Here is a 19743-nt window from a genome sequence, read left to right as displayed (position 1 = left end):
ACTTGGACTCTTTTGTCCTTTTTCTGTTTTTACGAAATGAAAATTAGCTGTTCTCTTGTATGAAAAGTCTGGAATCACAAAATTATATGAGAATGTAAACTGTCTAGACTGTACTCTTATTTAAGTCGCTTAATTCAACTCCTAGCTAGAGGTTCTATAGTGTCACTTTCTTTTGTGGCACTACACTTTATAGAGATGTATATACAAACTTGTTTATGTTAAGCATCCAATTTAACCTGCTTCCCATAGCAGAATGAGATTTGACAGGCCAGCAGGGCTTCCACTCTATGTGCCTTGCTGCTTTATATGCTCCCAAAGACAAATGTTTTAAGCCAGCTTTGTTGTTTTTTAAATTGATTGTAAAATGAGTGTTTCTGTTTATTGTTTTCTGATATCTCCCTTTCTCTTTTCTTTAAGCTTGACCTTGCCAATCGAGTGTCTAGGTCGTTGACAGCAAAAGGATCAAGATGGCGATCCAAAAATCCAGCAGAAGGTACTTTGAGAACTCTAGTCTTTAAAACTGTCTGCAGTGTGCACCGTTTGGGGGGGTTCCATTCTGTTTTGGGGATCGTCACAGGGCATGGTTTTAATGAGAAAGAAGCTTTCTGACTGTAAGCCCCAAGAATGTAGTAGGAGATATCTCCAGTGCATATTCTTGGTAGGAATCAATTCCAATGTGGTATAGTGTGGTATGGTGTGGGGGAGTCAAGAAATGAATGACAACCTATGGAGGAAATCTTCATGCAAGAGACACATCTCTTACCTTTTACTGGGGACATTGGTTTGGAACTAAACATCCTCCAAGTGGACATTTGTGGTGGTGTGCTGAGCAGTTCTGAATAGGCTTCCAGACACACCCTGACCTCACTCTCCAGGACTGACCATCAGATTAACACTACTATGGACTAACAGAGTGTTAGAGAGCTGATAATGGTGCATCCCAAACCAGAAACATTATTGTCGGAGTGTGAGTAATGGGAAACTTCCATCAGACCGATGCACGTCCGAATAGGCTTTGGGGAGTTTGGGGTCTAGTCTGCTAACTCATGTTGGGTGCTGCCAGAATGCTGGCCAAGGGCTTGGCATCCCTTCGGCTCCTCGGAGAAGGTGGTCTCCAGGCTTGTGTCTCTGAGCTCAGGGCTCAGGGCCTCTCCTTTGCTGCCCTGGAGACCTCTCTTTTTCTTGCCGTTTGCCCAGTTTCTTCTCTTTAACGTGAAAGGTGATAGACCGACTTTGAAGTTCTTCAAATAGTTGAGAATTAAGTCTCACTGCAGGTTTCTCATCTGTCTCTCTCTGTGTGCTCTTAATATTTTAGAGGCTACCAGCTGTTCCCTCAGAGCCCACTAGCCAATCCTTTGATCCATTTTCAAATGACCTTACCCCTCCCTCTGTATTATTATAGAACTTGCTTTCCCCAAGAAACACCTTGATACCCAAAAATATTAAGAAAACTGTTGGAAATTGGGATTAAGTGATTTGCCCAGGGTCACCCAGCTAGTAAGTATCAAGTGTCGAGGCCAGCTTTGAACTCGGGTCCTCCTGACTCTAAGGCTGGAGCTCTATGCACTGTACCACCTAGCTGCCCCAAGAAAACTATTCTTCATTGGCCTACAAAACCTCAGGGAAACTGAGGTATAGTCTGAAGACAGAATGACCTCTAGATCCTAAGTGGCCCAATGATTAAACATCATTGACCTCTAGCTTGGACCACCAGGAAGTTGTTTATAAAGGTCCCTTCTTATCCTACTTCTGTCCTCTTACCCATCCCAATCCACCCCCCCCACTGACAAATCGATGCTCCTAAAGGCCGGGTCTGACCATGAGCTCAGGAAGCTCTGGTGGTTCCCTCTTGTCTCCAGGAGAAAACAGAGCTCTCTCTGTTTGGCCTTGAAAACCCCTCACACTCTGACTCCTGCCTACCCTTTCAGGCTGATTGCACATGCTTTTCCTTCGTGCACTCTGCTTTCAGCCAAACCGGCCTCCTTGCTTTAGGCCATATGTGACGTCCCACTATGTGGGTGCACTTTCTGTACCGTCATCTGGAATCCCTGGCTTCCTTCGAAGCACAGCCCAAAGGCCCCCTGCAGGAAGCCCAGCCAGAATCCTCCCACCTGCTGGTGGCCCGGCCTTAGGAAGTTCTTGGGGATAGACTTGATATGTCCATTGTATATACTGTTCTGTGTCCATGTTATTCTCCTCCCACCCCGCCTCCGCCCCCAGTGTGGGCAGGGGCTTTTGTTTTTGACTTGCTGTGCCCAGCCTCTGGCACGTTGTAGCCGCATCAGGTGCTTGGTGAATGCCTGAGTGTTGGTGCCGGGATGAGCATGCTGGCCCTCAGACCTTGCCTCGCTCTGCACCGCCCTCAGGCCCTCCCCGCAGTCTGTGCTGCACTTTGGCCGTGTGGCCTCGTTAGAGTAGATGTGTGTGTGTTTGGGAGAGTCCTTACCCAAGTCACCTTTCTGCTTGCCCTGAGCAGGGACGGTGCTGCCCTTTTCTTTGCTTCTCCCCCAGTGCCGAGCACAGGGCTTTTCCCATATGGCTGGTGAATGGATGAACGAGTGACTAAGAGTTCTAAAACTCCCAGCAGAACAGTTTTAAATTAGCTTTAGTATTTGAGTTGAACATCACTCATAACTTGCTCCCGGTTCTGGCACGAGAATGCAGGAGTTACGTTTTGTTTAGGAGAAAGTACCCGGTTTGCCGGCCCCCCAGATGTGCAGATCTCGCTTTGGTGATGGAGTTGTTACTCCCCAGTCTGCCCGGGGAGGTACCGCATCTTCCTTGTCTCCATGTCATAAGTGAGGGCTATGATGCTCAGGGGAGGCAAGGAGTCATTGACCCCTGGGACTTATGTGGATAAACTCCGAATGCCATCTGCAGTGAGTTCATGGGGTAAATCTTCATCCTCGACCGCAGAGCCACAGGGGACTCAGCTCTGTCTCCTGGTCTTCATACGGCTCTGCCGGCTGTAGGAAGCTCCAAGTGAGGGAATGGCAGCGATTAGAGTGGAAACGTGCTTTTCCTTTTGATGAAGTGAGGAATCAGTCAGTCAACAAGCATTCATTGAGCCCTTACTGTATACTAAGCACTGGGCTGACTTCTAGGTCTATAAAGACAAAAGAGAAGCAGTCTTTGCCCTCCAGGAGCTTCCGTTCTAAGGGGGCTAATGGGCAGATTTACAAGGATGAGCCTTATATGTACTTATATGTAGTAAATGCACACCAAGGCAATTGGGGAGGAAGAGGAAGCCAAGAAGGGACTTGGAGCAACCTGGGAACCAGGGTATCAGGGGCCCCTGCAGGGAGTGGTCAAGGTGAGGCAGCCAGGAGGAAGGATGCTGGTAGGGTCGAGGGGCCTAGGATACAGTGGCAGCTGTTTCCTGCTGGGGCTGTGGATGATCTGAGCAGTTCTGGGAAGGGCCCAGCATCATACCTTGATGAGTTTTTCCTCTGGCCTTGTCTTGAATTGATATGGCCGGGGTAGCCCCCAGCATGGGAGTCCTGTTCCTGGCACGCTCCATTGGACTTCTCTGCTAATGCCTGTGGTCTTAAAGCTGTTTGTTTGCACTTTGTACCCAGATGCTGTGTGACATGGGAAAAGCCCGGTGTGGCCTGGGGGATTCTGGGACATTGTCTTGGCTAGCAGTGTGGGTAGTGGATGCCTTCATGAACACTGGTATGGCTTTGTGAGACTGTCTTCTTCTCTGAGTACTCATAGGTCACTCCTTTCAGTTAGGGCATGGGTGTGGCATGTCCTTTGGGCAATAGACACTTCTGTGTTTATGTGTTGAATGTGTGCCTCAAACGGCATGAGAGGCAGCCCTGTGCGCTGCACAGAGAACTGTCCTCAGTGTTGGGAAGATGAGGTTTAAGGCCCACCTCTGACAGTGGCTGATGGGTGAGCCTGCACCATTCAGTCTCTCAGGGCCCTTGGCAACTCTTGTACACTGCAAGATGCAGAACAGATGCTCCCCTCCACCACACACACACACACACACACACACACACACACACACACACACACACACACACATTGCTAAAGGAAGCCCCCCAGGAGCAGCAGCAGCAGCACCATTCATAACAACAGCAAACACAAAACTTCATTTTATGTTTTCATGTCGGGAAGAAAGGAATGTCAGCTATTGAGAACAGCCTTTTCCATGGGGAAAAAAAAAGCAAAACACAACCAGGAGTGTTCTCCTTCCTTTAGCTAAAGCCACGGAGTATACAGTGTTCCAGCGAGGGGCCGGCTGCATGGGTGATGGCACACCAAGCCATAGCCCGGCCTGGCCGAGAGCCCCCTCTGTGCTCTTTGGCTGAGCTGGGGGAGCCTGCTGTGTGATACGTGTCTGTTGCCCGAAGGCTGCTCATGATTTTTGTCATGGGGACCTGACCTCTAGGATGAGCTAACTGTTGCAGACAGTGTGTCAGAGCAGCACTTGGCACGGCTTTCCCATGGGATTGTCCATCCCATCTGCGTAAGCTTCGTCCATGACGCGGTGCCACTTTTAGTCAGCGTCACTCACCAGAGCACCGTGTTTTCTGTCTTTATTTAGGTATTAAATTAGCATGTCAGCTATTTGAAAAACTGAAACCACATTTTAACACTTTATGTGAAATATTTTATGTCAGGAAGAAGGGAGGATAATATTGGCTCAGCTAAGACTATTTCAGATCCAACAATGGCTGGGCTGGTTAAAGAGCCGGAGCAGCAAACAGCATCCCCCGAGATAGGTAAGGCAATCGCGCCGCTCAGCACCAACTCAGCCCTTTGAGAATGTCCCCTGGTCACCGTCACGCGTTCTCTGTGCGCTCTTGCAGAGGGCATTGGACATCCCTGATAAAATGGGTTAAAGACTCCCAACCCATCCATAGTGAACCTTTGTGGGCCTTCTCAGGCCCCTGCCGCCTCACCAGCTTGTCCACCTGGTCTCTTTGGAAGAGCAGGTGGGACATGGCCCACATACCTGGCCTGCTGTGGAGTATTGTAAGGAACAGGACGTTAAACAGGTCAGGGTTAAAAGTGGGTGGTATTCCCAGGGCATGCTGGGGGAAAGTGGCTCCAGTGGCCTGGGCAGGGTAGTACCTGGGGCCCACCCGGTGTGTAGAGGTGAGTGAACAGTGCCAAGGGATGCCTGGTGGTAGACATTGGCAGGTTTTAGAGGTCGGTTCCCATGCCTCATTTCCTCATTGATGACTAGATCTGAGGCCCTGGGAGCAGAGAGTCGCCTTGTCCAAAGCCTTGTAGTCTGTTCTCTCTCTCTGCCCTGCCACCCATCAGTGAACCTGCTGCTTTTGGTTTGAGATTCCCATGACATAGGACCTCCCCCAGCAGCCCCTTCCCCTTTGGGCAGACTCTTCATGATGTTGAGCCTAAGGCAACTGTAGTACACAGTTTACCCATCGTACTCTGAGTTTTCCTCTGGGGCCAAGAAGAACCAGGTTGTGCCCTCTTTTACCCAACAGCCCTTCAGATGCTTGGAGATAGCCCTTACAGCTCCCCTAGGTCTTTAGTACCTAAAATAAATGAAAATTTTCCCCTCTTTGCTTTGCAGTTTAAAATAAAGTCTAGTGTTTCTGATGCTGCTGAGAAAAAGGCCTCAGCCCTTTCCTACTGATTCAGAATTGGTAGCAGATTCTTACTCAAGGGGATGTCTGTTTGCCTGCAGGCTGCCCCTGCACTGTGGATAGTAGAGCATGCATTTTTTCAAAGTTATTCTTTTGTTTTATGTGGCATACCTGGTTCCAACACTTGTAGCTCTTGTGACTTAACAACTGTGCCCCTCCCCCCCAAAAAAAAGATGGCACTGTACAAAGAGCCCTCCTTTGGCTTCTGGGATGACCTGTCTGTTTGCAAGAATTTATCTTGTGATGATAACCTCCTCCTTGTTAGAAGGTTCAGGTTTCCCTTGGTGGGCAGGTGGAGACAGATTATCAAGCATTGTCTTGTATAATCAGTATCCAGAGCACTGCCCACATTAAAGGACTGCTGTTTAGAACAGGAACAGCTCCATGGTTCACATTTACAGGGGCCTGTAAGTTCAAGCTCAGCACCTTCCCTAAAACAACCCTGTCATGGAAGTAGGGCAGGTGCTAATTTCCCCCCTTTTAGATGAGGAAACTGGGCCTCACTCAGGATGTATCTGAGCCAGCCTCCAACCCAAGAAGGGGACTGGGCCTGGGGGAGTCAGGCTGGAGTTTGCTTTTACATTTTTAAATATATTTTTATTTCACTAAGTATTTGCCAATTATGTATAAAAAATGTTAACGTTCTTTTTTAAAAAATTTTGAGTTCCAATCTTTCCCTCCCTCCCCCTTCTTCCCTGCCCCTCAAAAAGGCAACATATTGAATGTATGTGAAGTCATGCAACATGTTTGCTTATTAATCATGTCGTAAAAGAAAACACACACACACACAAACAGAATAATAAAGGAAGTTTAAAAAGTGTGTTTGAGTCAGCGCTCAGACTTTGTCACCTCTCCCTCTGACCGCTGATGGTATTTCTTGTCATAGATCTTTTGGAATCATCTCAGATCTTTGTCTTGATCAAAGTAGCGCAGTCTTCACAACTGATCATTGTTATATTACCATTATTGTGTACATGGTTCTCCTTGTTCTGCTCACTTCCCTTTGCATCAATTCATATAGGTCTTCCCAGGTGTTTCTGAAAACATCCTGCTCATTATTTCTTATATCACAGTAGGTGGTGCACTGGACAGAGCGCCAGCCCTGGATTCAAGAAGACTTACCTTTGGGAGTTCAAACCTGGGCTCAGACACTTCCTAGCTGTGTGACCCTGGGCAAGTCACTTCGCTGTTTGCCTCAGTTTCCTCATCTGTAAAATGAGCTGGAGAAGGAAATGTCCAACTACTCCAATATCTCTGCCAAGAAAACCCCAAATGAGGCCAAGAGGAGTCAAACACCACTGAAACACTGAGCAACATTTCATCACAAACATGTACCACAACTTATTTAGCCGTGCCCCCCATGGATGGAGAATTTTCCAATTTCAATTTCCAGTTCTTTGCCACCACAAAAAAGAGCAATAAATATTTTTGCACAAATAGGTCCTTTCCCCTTTTCTTTGAGCTCTTTGGAATACAGACCTAGTAATGATATTGCTTTTGAATTCTTTTAGCATTTTCAAATTCTTAGTATTATTATTTTTCAATTATCAAGCGTGATTTTTTTTCCTTCCCTCTTTTTTCACCCACAAAAAAGAAAGAACCCCTGTATCACATTAGTGTGATCCGCATCAGTCCCAGCCAGAAGTGCATTCTCAACCTCCCACTTTTTCTTGCCTCAGGCCGCATTCTATTTTGTCATTCCTCTGGAATCTTGGTTAATCATCACTATGTAAATAGTGATGATAAAGGTGGTAATGATGATGAGAGCTCTTAGGCCTTTCAGAATTGTCCTTTTTAATAATATTTGAGTTACAGTATAAATTGCCCTTCTGCTTCTGCTCACTGTACTTGGCGTCAGTCCATTCACGTCTTTCCACGTCTCTGAAACCATCCTTTTCCTCGATTCTTAGAGCCAGTATTATTTCTTGACATTCATATACTGCAGTCTATTCAGCCTTCCTCCAGCTGATAGGCATTTTCCAGTTTGGGTTTGGTTTGAGGTTTTTTTGCCACCACAAAAAGTACTTGTATAAGTATTTTTGTACTTTTGTAAGACCTTGTCCTCCTTTGATTTCTTTGGGGTGTAGACCTGGCACAAGGTTCTGTTGGGACAGGAGAAGACTGAGATCCATGATACTAGAATAAGAGGCAGGTACATTGAGGGTTCGTTCTCCCCGCCAGTGAGTTTTTTAGTTAGGAAAAAAAAAAGTACCACATCTTCAAATGAAAAAAACAGTGAGAAATTCACAGTGTGTTTTCTTCTTAATTCATATTCTGTGCCCTAAAACTGCTCTATAGCATTTGACTTCTTAGTTCACTTAATAATTATAAGTGTATTTATAGCAGTTTTAATTTCATGAATTAATAGTTGCTGAAGTGGAATATTCAAAAGCAGTTTACGTATCATCGTTTTCTTTTCAGTAAATACTGTTTGTCATTAACTTTTTAAAAGTTTTATGTTCTACTCAGTAAAGCAACTTCCTTTTCTGATATTTATAGCATTTCACATATAACACAGCTTCTCGTGTTGCAGATTATTTCTTTGAAAAATTTTGAACATTAAAAAACTACTTTTGGCAAGAAAAAATAAATTAGGATCATCTTTCTTTTTCTCTCCTTCTGAGCCTGTACAAGTTGTTAATGAATCAGTGAGCTGGAGAATTTGGCCAACTCTACACGCTTTGGGCCATAGCTTCTGATTCAAACAGACTATTTAGGTGCTCAGACCTCCCATGTCGCTTGGATTGGCGCCTGGGAATATTCCCCACTGCTGTTCCCGTGTGACATCGGCTGGCTCCCCAGTTTGCTACCATGAATCCACCCAATACTTACCTGGGCCAACTTAGTCCATTCTTCTCCCTACCGTACCCTACCCCATCCAGAGAACTGCCTATCAACTCCCTGCCCCGCTCTCAAGGCCCCTTAGGAGGAAAGAACCACTAAATCCCAACTGGGAACAAATGGGGTTGGGGGGTAGGAACCACAGGGAAGTGTGGGATGGCCACATTTGACTGGTTAGCAGGGCCTAGGGGTTCAGCCAGGGCAGCTTACCATCCATTTCTGAATACTGTGCCGGCTGCCTCTCTATCCCAGTGCCATAACCAAGGAAGCTAAGTGACCCCCACTTCTATAATCACTAAAACCTTTGAACATTTCCAAGCAATCTCTCCCTGCCACCAGAAACCTTATAGGTAAATAACATTAGATAACTGACTAGCTAATATAGAGCACTGTTGCATTCAGGTAGGACAGCAATTGAATTGATTGAATTTCACATTACAGCCTTAAATGTCTATTCTAAGCTATTTTATGTCAGGAAGAAAGGAAGCTAATAATCATTCAGCTAGTGTTTCAGACAGTAGCCCAGCTAGCATGTGGCATGAAAAAGCGGAGCCTGAGCCGACAGCCAAGCTCAAAGGTAAGAATTTGAACTGGCTGCCCCTTTTCGGGAATGCCTAGAGGCTCCACTATAAGATTCCTGCCACTGAGAGAGTGTCTCCTAACTTGAGTTCTCCAGGAGCCCCTAGCCGTTGGAGGGGCCTCTTCTGAAGAGCTTCCTCAGAGAGAAATCTAGGTGTTTCTCTACTGCTCCCAAACATAGCCATCTAAGGTCTGCGGCTACAGAGCTCTTTACAAATGCCATCTGATTGCAGCCTTCCCATACCCCCAAATGGCTGATGAAGTAGGCACTATCTGTCATCATCTCTGGTCAGCAGAATGGGGAGGGACTTGTTGGTTAGAAGCAATGTCTGATCTTAGGGCTTCCTCACCTCCAGTCCAGCCCTGGCCTGGCTGTGCCATCACTTTGGATCTCAACACAAAATGGTGCATGGCTCCTCTTTGGCAGTGCTTTTTCCATCATTGTGGGACTCATCGCTGACATCAGGGCCAAGGCTCTAGATGGTACTTGTCCCTGAGCTCATCACAGGTTATCTCTTAGCCAGAAAAGGTCTGATTCTCTATCTTAACAAGAAATCTGATTTCCAGCACAACAGAGCATGTGAAATCTAGGGTCCAAGCTAGGCTAGAGAGAGAGAAGGGTCACTTTGAACCACAATAGATTGCCAGGGTCTTGGCTTTTCAAAATTGTGAATTCTCAAGGACGTTTTTCTGGATTTTGTTTCCAAGTGATACATTATTCCTTAGTAAAGCAGCTCCATCTCTCTCTTAGGTAATAGGTTTGGAGCGATAGCATGTATTCCCTTCATGGAAATGATGAACAGCATTGAGTGTAGGGCAACACCTCAAATTTTCATCTTCTGGAAAAGAGGAAAATGAGCTAGTGTCCATGGGATACAATTTCAGAAACTTAGGGGATGATTGTTAATGTTGGAAATGTTCACTGAGACTTCAACAGATTGAAAGACAGATGAGAAGCTGCTCAGGGAGGGGTCTGCAGGCTCTTTTTTCCCTTTGGCATTTGCCCACCTAATGAGAGCATTGGATTGTATTGCCTATGTATGTACATGTGTGTAGGGGGTAGTTGTATACATGCTGCCCAGTTTGTCGTCATTGGAGACTCAGTCATGGTGCACAGTGGTAGCGCCAGCTGGGCTTAGGGGCCCATGGCCAGTTATGCAGCAAGGGAAGGGACAGTGCCCCTGCCTCCTTCTTGTTCAACTGTCTGTCTGTAGGAGCAAGTTCCAGCTGGGCTTCTGGGTGGGCACCTGGGTGGAGAAGGATCAGAGCTGAGGGAACTCCCAGGGGAGGAAACTCCTTCTTCTGGTGACATTGCTTTCAGTTTGTGGCTCTTGCCTGAGGACTGAGGGCTGCTGGATGGTTGTTGAGCTTCTGAGAGGAGACTTGGAGGGGGGCCTCCTTTGGGGGCTTCATTTAGCACCAACATCTGCTTCCCAGCCCTGGTGGACAAATGAACAAACGTACCTTCTGTAGATGGCATAGACCCTAACTTGCTTGTCCCAGCTTGACCTCCTTCCATGTCCATAGAAGCTCTTGGAATAAATGCAATACTAATTCATTCAGAGCGTTGCTAGACTCACAGAAGCCTTTTGTCATTGGGCATTTTCTTAATCAACAAACTCTGAGAGTGTCAGTGCCAGCCTGGGGTGTTTTTTAAGGTTCAAAAGGATAGTGAAAAAAGTTGGGAATGACTTCTTGAAAGAGTCTTAAAAATAAATGTAACATTTGTGGGTAACAGAGAAAGTATCCCTCGCAGTATAAGTAGCTTACATATGAATGTGAATATAATAAGATGCTGAGCTTACCAAAAAGCCTCTTTTTCTCTTCATCCTCTACCAATGTGTGGATGAAGATTTGCCAGTTGAGATGGGGGGATCAAAAAGCCCTTTGTCTCACCTCCGATTTTTTCCAGTGTTTTGGCAGCGATTCTGTGGGCTCCAGCACTGGAGCAGGTGACCCCCAAGTTTCATGTTACTTGTGGTTTTTTGCCTTGTTGCCTAAGAGGAAGCAAAGTAGGTATGTTTCCTTTGGACAATGAGGTACATAAAATAAGAAAGAAATGGGAAATATACATATGTACATATTGAAGTTAAACACATAAATGGCCATGTTTCAAGAAATGGTACATTTGAATTTCAGTCATGGAAGTGATTCTCTGATCTTCTTTAGGCCACAGCTAGGAAATAGCAGAGAGGAGGCCAAGTGGTAAGAATGATTTTTGTCATGGGCCAGTCCAGCTGTAGCGAGGAGTCAGGAGGGTTTCTGGAAGTGGGCTGTGCTCGGTTACTTCCTGTAGACATTCAAAGTGAATATATTTTCTTTTTAGGTGACTCCACTAGTGATGCAGGTAAGCTTTTTCTCATCCTGTGTAGAAGCAAACGCATTTTAACACCCCCCGTGTGCATGCTCCCCATGTATTGTGTGCTTTAATAGGAATAGTGAGGTGATGGGTATTGCTTCAGACTCATCCACTGGAAGTAATTAAACTCTAGAATTAGAAGGGCTTCCAGACCACCCCCATACCCCCTAGTCGTACCGGAATCTCCTCTAGAGCATTCTCCAAAAGTTATTTTCTAGCCTTTGATGGAAGTACCCCTCCCTCCCCCCGCCCCCCAGTGAAAGTGACCTAGATGGGGGCAGCTAGGTGTTGCAGTGGAAGGAGCTCCAGACTTGGAGTGAGGAGGAGCTGAGTTCAAATCTGGCCTCAGACACTTGACACTAGCTGTGTGACCCTGGGCAAGTCAGTTAACCCCATTGCCTAGCCAAAAAGAAAAAAAAATAGAAAATGACCTGCACTCCTTCCCAGAGCAGCCCTTTCCACCTTGGACTGCCTGTAATTGTGAGGATTTATCTAATCTGCTTCCTTGTAACATCATCCATTGGGTTAAATTCTTCCCCTGGGGCCAGAGGAAGATATGTCAAGTTCCCCTCTAACACGGTGGTCCAGATAGCAAGTCTTCCGTCCTCTAATCTGTCTCCCAGTCCACCTGCCATCCAGCTCCCTGGCATAAGTCTTTTCTAGGATGAACATTCCCAGTTGTTTCTAGTGAGCTGTGTGGGGCTGTCCTCCAAGACCCGGAGCCACCATCCAACTGGTTCTTGTCCTCTGGAAGCTCTTCAGCTTTGCAATATCATTCTCAAAATGGGCCCAGAATCAATCAGTCAGTCAGTCAGCATTTGTTAAGTGCCTGCTTTGTGCCAGGGTGTCAGACCTGCACTTTAGGAAAATCCCTTTTGGCAGCGCAGTAGAGGCTGGCTTGGAGACTCGAGAAACGGGACCAGGGGATCAAATCAGGAGCAATGGCAGACAAACCATACATTGCGGGAGCAAGTCTGACCAGGGCACACCCCCAGTTTAATTCAGCAAAATTTCTTAAACCCTCTCTTAATGTGGAAGACTTGGATCCTGTAGATACAAACACAAAACCCAAAAGTGCTCACCCTCAAGGAATTTTAATTGTATTGGGGGATGCAAAATACACAGAAATAGGTAAATGCAAGGATGTTAGCAAATAACGTTCATGCCAGCCACTGAGGAAGTGAAGCCTGGGAGGAGACACGTGGATTGGCTGCCCTGCAGGTGGGGGAAGGGTCATCAGACTTGACCCCTAGGAGCCCAGAGAGCAGCGGCAGAAGCCATAGGAGCCAACTGGAAAGGAGCACATTGAAGGTTGAGATCATGTAAACTTTGGGAGTCACAGGGCGAGCCAGGTCCAGAAATGGAATGGGTCAACCCCTGGGGGGAAAGAGAGGCTCTCCCCTCCTCAGAGGCCTTCCTGTAGAGGCTGCATGGCCATTATTCTAGTACGGGCAGAGGTTTGACCCCATGACCGCACAGACCCTTTCCAACTATAAAATTTTATGATTCTCTGCCTCCACCCAAGTGTTGAGGTAAATCTCCAAGTCACAGAGGAGCAAATGCACAGGGTCAGGATTCTTAGACATGAGTGCTGATACCTGAGGTGCTCTACCCGAGAGCCTTCTCTGAGTTGGCAATTTCCCATTTAAGACTATTCTTTGGTTGGCCCCATTGACCACTCTCTGAATCTACTTCATTTTGCCAGTATCTGTCCTAAATTTGGAGAGTCAGCATGTGGCACAATGTGTAGTGTGGTGGGCTTGGAGTTAGGAAGATCCGAGTTCAAATCCTCCCTCATTCACCTACTCTAGGCAAGTCATTTAACTTTCCTAAGCCTAAGTTTTACCCTCGGTTAAGTGGAGATAATAATAGTACCGACCTCACAGGGTTGTTGTGAGGATCCGGTGAGATCATGGAAGGTGCTTCCCAAACGGGAAAATGCCATGTAAGTGTTGGTTACAAAACAATATTGAGAAGCTGCTTTAGCCCACCTTGAAATGCTACATGTGTATCAGCTGTCTCAGCCATCCGCCTCTTCTTCCTCTTCTCCTCTTCTTCCTCTTCTGTCTCCTTTTTCATTCAGGTGGATCTGATACCGGGACAAGTCGCTCTCCTGCTGTTTTTCTGGGATAGTCAGTGGTTTGCGGGCTGGGCTTGCCTGTCCTCTGTAGGCCCCCCAAAAGCGTCACCTCCTAGGTACTGGGGGGTTATCATGACAATCGTCACTGTTAGTGCTTCCTCATCTTGTTCCATGGGGTTTAAATAGCAGAGTCTTGGGATAAGTCGCTGTCCTCCAGTTGCTCTTTTGTTGAATGTTCTTTGCTCAGGTGGATAAAATGATTGCTCCCTGTAGTTGCCTGTCAGTGTTGGGTTACGGCTGCCTCTGCCGCTGCTGCCATTGCCCGGCATTTATCCGTATTGTCCGTGTGGATGACAGAAGGCGTTGTGTTGAATTCTCTGCAGAAATCTTGGGAAAGCATATTTGCAATTTTCCCGTGTCTGGTTTAAAGAAAACTTGAGTTTAGTCTGGCATGCTCTACTCTTTTAGAAATTGAAATTTTACACGTTTAATTGATAGCTTTTGTTTTTACTTCACCTTCACTTTCCCACCTTCACAACATTCCTTCTCCTCTCCCCTTGTAGCAAAGAATAAAAGAGGAAGGGGGAGGAAAGTCACCAGCACACATCAAGTGAGTCTGCCAGAGTATGCCAGGCTCCATTCCCATAGGCCTCCACTTGTGATGAAGGGGACAGGCTCATTGTCTCATCCCTTCTGTGCAGCTGAGCTCAGCTATTCATTCCAACTAGGCAAGGTTTACTTTCTTTTTCTCCTTTTCTTTTACATTGGAGTATGTGTGTGTGTGTGTGTGTGTGTGTTGTGTGTGTGTGTGTGTGTGTATACGTGCGTGCATGCATGTGTATGCATGTGTTAAGTGTGTGCGCATGTGTATGCATATATTAGCGTGTGCATGTGTGTGTGTTATGCCTGGCACACAGTAAGCCCCTGATAGTTTAACATGATTGTTGATGGGTTATTTCCTGGGTGTTGCTTCCTTTGCTTTTCCGCAGTTCATAGCAGTTTCTCCGTGCTGTGTTAGATGTTTCCTATTCATTATTATAACCACTGATAATCCATCGCATGCCTACACTGTAATTTGTTTAGCTAGTTCCCAGCCATTAGGCAGCTGCTTGTTGCCATCTCTGCCCATTCTACCTGCGTGGGACCTTTCTGTCTTGGCCGTCCATGAAGTTATGGCATGGCCTGGCTCGGTGAAGTCACGCCAGCTCACTGGAGTTAGACGTTCATTAACTGTCCCATTAATAAAACTGTCTGGAGTTGGGCCACAAAGCAGAACTTGGCAGACTCTGTCCTTCTCTTCCTTCTCCTCTTCCTGTTCCTTTTCTTTTCTTTTTTCCATTGGAACACTTCTTGCCCTTCCCCAGTCTTGTGGCACCTCTCCCACTTCCCACATTGTCAGCGATCACTGCCGGTGGCTTGCTAATCACATTTACCCATTCTTTCAATACTTTGGGACGTAGTTCTGTAGGAACTGCTGCTTTTCCTTGGCTTATTCTTTCCTTCCTCATCCAGAGATTACCCACCTTTGAAGAAAAAGATAAAATCAGCGTCAAACTATTTGACCCTATCCACATTTTATCCACCATAGTGCAGACCTTAGCCTTCACTGGCAGCTTCAGCAAATGCTGTACTTGAGGATTTGAGACATGGTTGGGATTATTGTTAATAATAATTATTATACTATGCTATCATTATTATTATTATTATTTTGGTCCATTCCTGAGATTTCATTTGTATAGGGAATGCCCAGTAAGGACACTCCTTCCATTAGGGTAGGTCAGTGCCTCTTTTGCAACTTGGATCCTAGAGGATTTCTTGGGGGCACTGAGAGGTTCAGGGACCCTTGTCCAGGGACCCAGCCAGTACCCGTCAAAGGTGGGATTTGAATTTCGGTCCTCCTTTCTCTATCCACAGTGTGATGCTCCCTCTCTCTTTGCTGCCTTTATGCTTAAAGGATCATGCCACTGTTTTGGAGTCATCCTGAATTGTCTCCCTTTGCTTAGAAATCAACGTTGCTTCATCCACATTAGTCTTTACAGACAGATTCTTTTCCTTTCCCTCATTTATTAATTCAGAGAAATTGTTTCCACTGTCATTTTCAGAATTTCCTTCTTGAAAACTTTCCATCCCACTTGCCTTAAGAAATGGGCGGTAGAATTGTTACCAAATCACTCTGAATACTGCATAATTTCCTTTCCCCAAACCTAGGGTGCATTCCCACTTACACTTAGCTTTCTTTTTGCCCATTGTGAATTCTAAGATGGAATGGGGTCACTTTTCCCCAGTTTGTTTCCATCCTTTCTCCTAGAGCAACTAGGTCCTTGTTGAAACAGACTTGGAGAAGAAGTTCCCCTTATTGGTTCCTTGATCTTTTGGTGTGGAAAAGTGAGGACAGACGTGAGAGGTTGTACGTGTCCAATGGATAGGACTTGGCAGCTGATTGAATGTGTCAGTGAGGGAGTGGGAAGAGTCAGGGAGGCGCTGAGGTAAGAACTTGACTGACTGGGAAGATGAATTCCTGTGTTTTAAGACACACTCGAGAAATGCAAATCCTCTTCTCAGACACTCATTTCCTAGCGACTTCCTGACTCTTCCAGAGTATCCTGATGCCCCTGCATCAGTAGGCAGCAGTGAAGAGCGCTCCTTGTAACCTTCTGGTCTTGTTTCTTTCCAGGGACTTAGTACTTCCTGCTTTCCTCTGGGAATAGAATTTATCCCCATAAAAACCTCCCACAGTAGGCAGTGATCATCTGTTTTGATGAGTCTTAGGCGTGTGCTCCAAGCAGTTGCAGGCCTTCCTCCCTGTGGGATCAGGTGGACAAGTAACTTCTGTCCTGAGAAGGCCAACAGCCTGTCCCTTCTTCCTTGGACTCCCTCTACGTGAGCTCTCTTCTGATACCACCAATGGCCCCTTGTTCCTCTACCACCGAGGGGGCTGCTATTCCCTCGATGATAGTGCGGGCAGGAGACAATATATGTAAGGTGCTTGGCCAGCCTTAAAACCCTGAATAAATGGCAGCTGGTTATTTATGCACACACACGCATGCATGCCTATGTAGACATCTAGAAAATCTCATTTTTGATGCCTTTATTCTGTTATTATTGACAGTCCCTTCTGTTTCTTTCCACCTACCAGGATTACTCCTTAGCCTCTTCTGAATTATTTTCTTTGCTGTTTTAACCTTAAAGCCTTTGGGGTTTTTGCTCATGGAGCATTTTATTGTCCCTGCCTACTAACCTGACAAGCAGACGGCTGCTCCCTTTGGAGCAAGACCAGCCTGCACCTGAGCATAGGTAACACTTCCTTGTCCATGGGCAGAAGGCAAATACTGTGGACTGTGGCTAGGTGCTGAAGAAGTCTCTTTCCTATTCTTCCCGGTGTGTGAACTCCTCAGTCCTCCAATATTGTTGGTGGTGGGAGGTCTATTTCCCTTACTAGGGGCTCCACAGTGAAGCTTTATGCAGTGTTCATTTACATTCATTTTCAACATCATTTCACTTCGTACTGCCAAAGGGTGATGCGGAAAGCAGCCAACAGTGTGCTTCCTGGTGGGGATCCGGGGGAGCGTTGGAGGTGGGGGAGCAGTTCCTGCCACTGGGCCCCCTTCTCGTTATCCATACACCTTCTCTGCATGACTAGGGTTTCCTTCCTCTTCCTTTCAGATGTGAGAGTGTTGAGAAGGTGCTTCCACAGTGCCTGGTGCATAGTAGGCACTTAATAAATGCTTATTCTCTTTCCTTTCTCTTACCTTTCCCTGCTTCTCAGCTAAAAAATGCACATGACATTGCTTAGAAACACATTATACATTGTGGCAAGGGGGATAGTTGGACCTTAATGGTCATGAGTAGAAATGAATTCTCTGATTTAAAACCCGGGTTGGCTTGTTTCTCTTCTACTGCTGCTTGGTTGTGTCCTTTCGGAAGTCTTGGCTTTCCTTGATAACCTACCGACCGTAACTAAAAATGTGACCTACATTAATAGGTTGGGTTCCTTTCAACTTTCCTGATCAGATCTTTATGTATTTAGAAGGACGTTGGAATGGTTACTCAGGAGAAGCCGGGGATGTCAGAAAATGCTGAGGTGCCCAGTGAACTTGCAGCTGGCATCCCTCAGAGGTGGGTGGTTTTTCTTTTCTTCCTACCAATAGCCCATTGTTACACCACCGAAACAGGGGACCAGAGTCTGGTGCCCACAGTTCTGGCATTGATTTCACCAGCATTTGTGAAAATGGCTCATTTAATATGGGTCAGGTCGTATTTCTGCCAACACATGGCATCCCTTTCTGTGGAAATGATTCCTAAGCCTGAGATTGTTTAGAAAGTCATTATGGAACTTGGAGTAGTCTCTAGTTATTAGATTATGACAATATTCTCCAGTTCACAGGTACCTGAGGGCTCACCTGCTATACTGAGCCTGTTGGGAAGGTGTCTTACTTCAGGTCCCTACATCCACACCTCAGGGCTTGCCAGATACTGTATGTATGCATGTATGTATGCATGTGTGTGTGCGTGCATGTGTGTGTGTGTGTGTGTGTGTGTGTGTGTGTGTGTGTGTGTCTCCCCTTTAAGATAGGAGCGATTATTATCATGATCCCCATTTTACAAGTGAGGAAACCAACGTACACCGAGGGGAAGTAGCTTGTCAAGGGACACACAAACAGTAAGTGTCTGAACTCGGGGTTTCCTGACTCCAGGCTCCCTCTGCTGGGCTACACTCACCTAGCTGCCTCTCCAGGGGGTCTTCTGTAGGATGTGGCCTGCTACATTTGCCGGTAGGCAGAAAACATTGCTTGTTTCCAATACTGATGAAAGTGATTTTTTTCCTCTTAGAGTCTGTTTTAAAATCAGTGACCTTTGGGCTTCTCATATGTGTTTGTTTTTAGGAGAATGCCTCAGCCTGGCAGTGCCCGGCCAGCCCCGCCTCGAATCAAACGACAAGAAAGTGCTGAATCTTGGTTCCAGAGAGGTGAGATCTGTGGGCCCAGGGACTGGGCAGGCACAACTGTTAGGAAAAGAAGTGCTGGTCCGTCTTAAAGCACTATGAAAGTGTATTTACACTTACTGTTTCGTGATGCTTGCTAAATCTTGCAATTAAAGCAAATTGTGAGTTACTTTCTTTTATGCACCTTTAGAGAATTCTTATGACTCTCTAGATAATCAAAAACATAACTTTGAAGGCTGGAGTTCATAAAGATCTCCTCTTTTTATGTAACCCTTTATAGGATGGTGACTCATCAGAGTTCAGTTCATCAATTTGTCAGTGACTTACCATAAGAATGTTGGGAGTAATGGCATCTAATCTCATCTAACAGTGGTCACCTCTCTTCTGGTGACATAATGTAATTTCCTCTTAAATTACTCCCAGGGGAGGTGACAAGTAAAGTGGGTTTGAGTAAATGTTCCAGATCCTCTCTCCAGAAAAATGCACAAAAGCATTGCCAGCGTTTTCATTGCACGTCCTCTTGAGCACCTCACATTCCAACCTAGCATTTATAACATGGGCAAATCAAGTCGGCACTACAGGGAAATTCTCCTTACTTGTTCACTCTCCTTTATCATATGATTTTTGCTATTAATTATTTGTTTCACGAACCACCCTTGACTTAATTTCACTTTGCTGACTTAGAAATAACTTTGTTTTCTCTAAGCCATACAGCTCCACAGGACAGAGTAATTAGAAGACTAAGTAATCCATATACTGATGTCAGATTGAGGGAGAAGAGATGTTGGAGACAGTGATAAATGCCTTCTAAGATGGTCCAGCACCTCCCATTGCTTTTCATTGGCAGTGTTTCTCAGTGTCGCAACAAAAGCACGGGTGTAGACACAATGCCAGTGTGTCTCCATTTGGTGAGAAGTCCTTGCTCACATGTGGAAACACAGTGTTACATTGCATGATAACGAGTGGACCCCATAAATTAGAGACTTCATTCTCCATGGGTTGAATTCAGTCAAATCTGGTGTTACCCCATGACCCTTGCCACTGGGAAGAAACATGACCAGCCATCGTCATTTTGTTTCAGGGAGTCAGATGATGTCTGATTCTGGGTACATCAAGACTTAGGTTTTGCCAAATAATCCCATGCCTCCCCCAAAGCTGCAGTAGTTGTCATTGGCACAGACCATTGGTAGAGACTTATATTCAAAGGGAATCACGTGGGGAAAATGAAGAAAGAATTCTATTTTGATTAAATATCCTTCATTGTATCTACACACGATTCCTGCGCAGTTCTTCAGATGCAAAGTAGACTTGACTT

At 45.9% G+C, this 19743-nt stretch overlaps 1 protein-coding gene across 1 annotated transcript in view; it reads left to right on the top strand.

Annotated features, from left to right (window-relative positions):
- Positions 1–19743, top strand: part of TRAF3IP1 (TRAF3 interacting protein 1) — an 81603-nt gene that overhangs the window by 24183 nt on the left and 37677 nt on the right. Inside the window, 5 exon segments of the mRNA XM_078154608.1 lie at positions 418–493; positions 11374–11394; positions 13844–13848; positions 17517–17602; positions 18370–18441. Coding sequence (XP_078010734.1) covers positions 418–493; positions 11374–11394; positions 13844–13848; positions 17517–17602; positions 18370–18441 — 260 coding nt within the window.

The sequence above is a fragment of the Phascolarctos cinereus genome, unplaced genomic scaffold, assembly GCF_003287225.1.
Source record: "Phascolarctos cinereus isolate Bilbo 61053 unplaced genomic scaffold, phaCin_HiC Scaffold_5;HRSCAF=322, whole genome shotgun sequence".
Classification (NCBI taxonomy): domain Eukaryota; kingdom Metazoa; phylum Chordata; class Mammalia; order Diprotodontia; family Phascolarctidae; genus Phascolarctos; species Phascolarctos cinereus.
The sequence above is the reverse complement of the archived record's forward strand: the minus strand, read 5'-3'. Positions and strand labels throughout refer to the sequence as shown.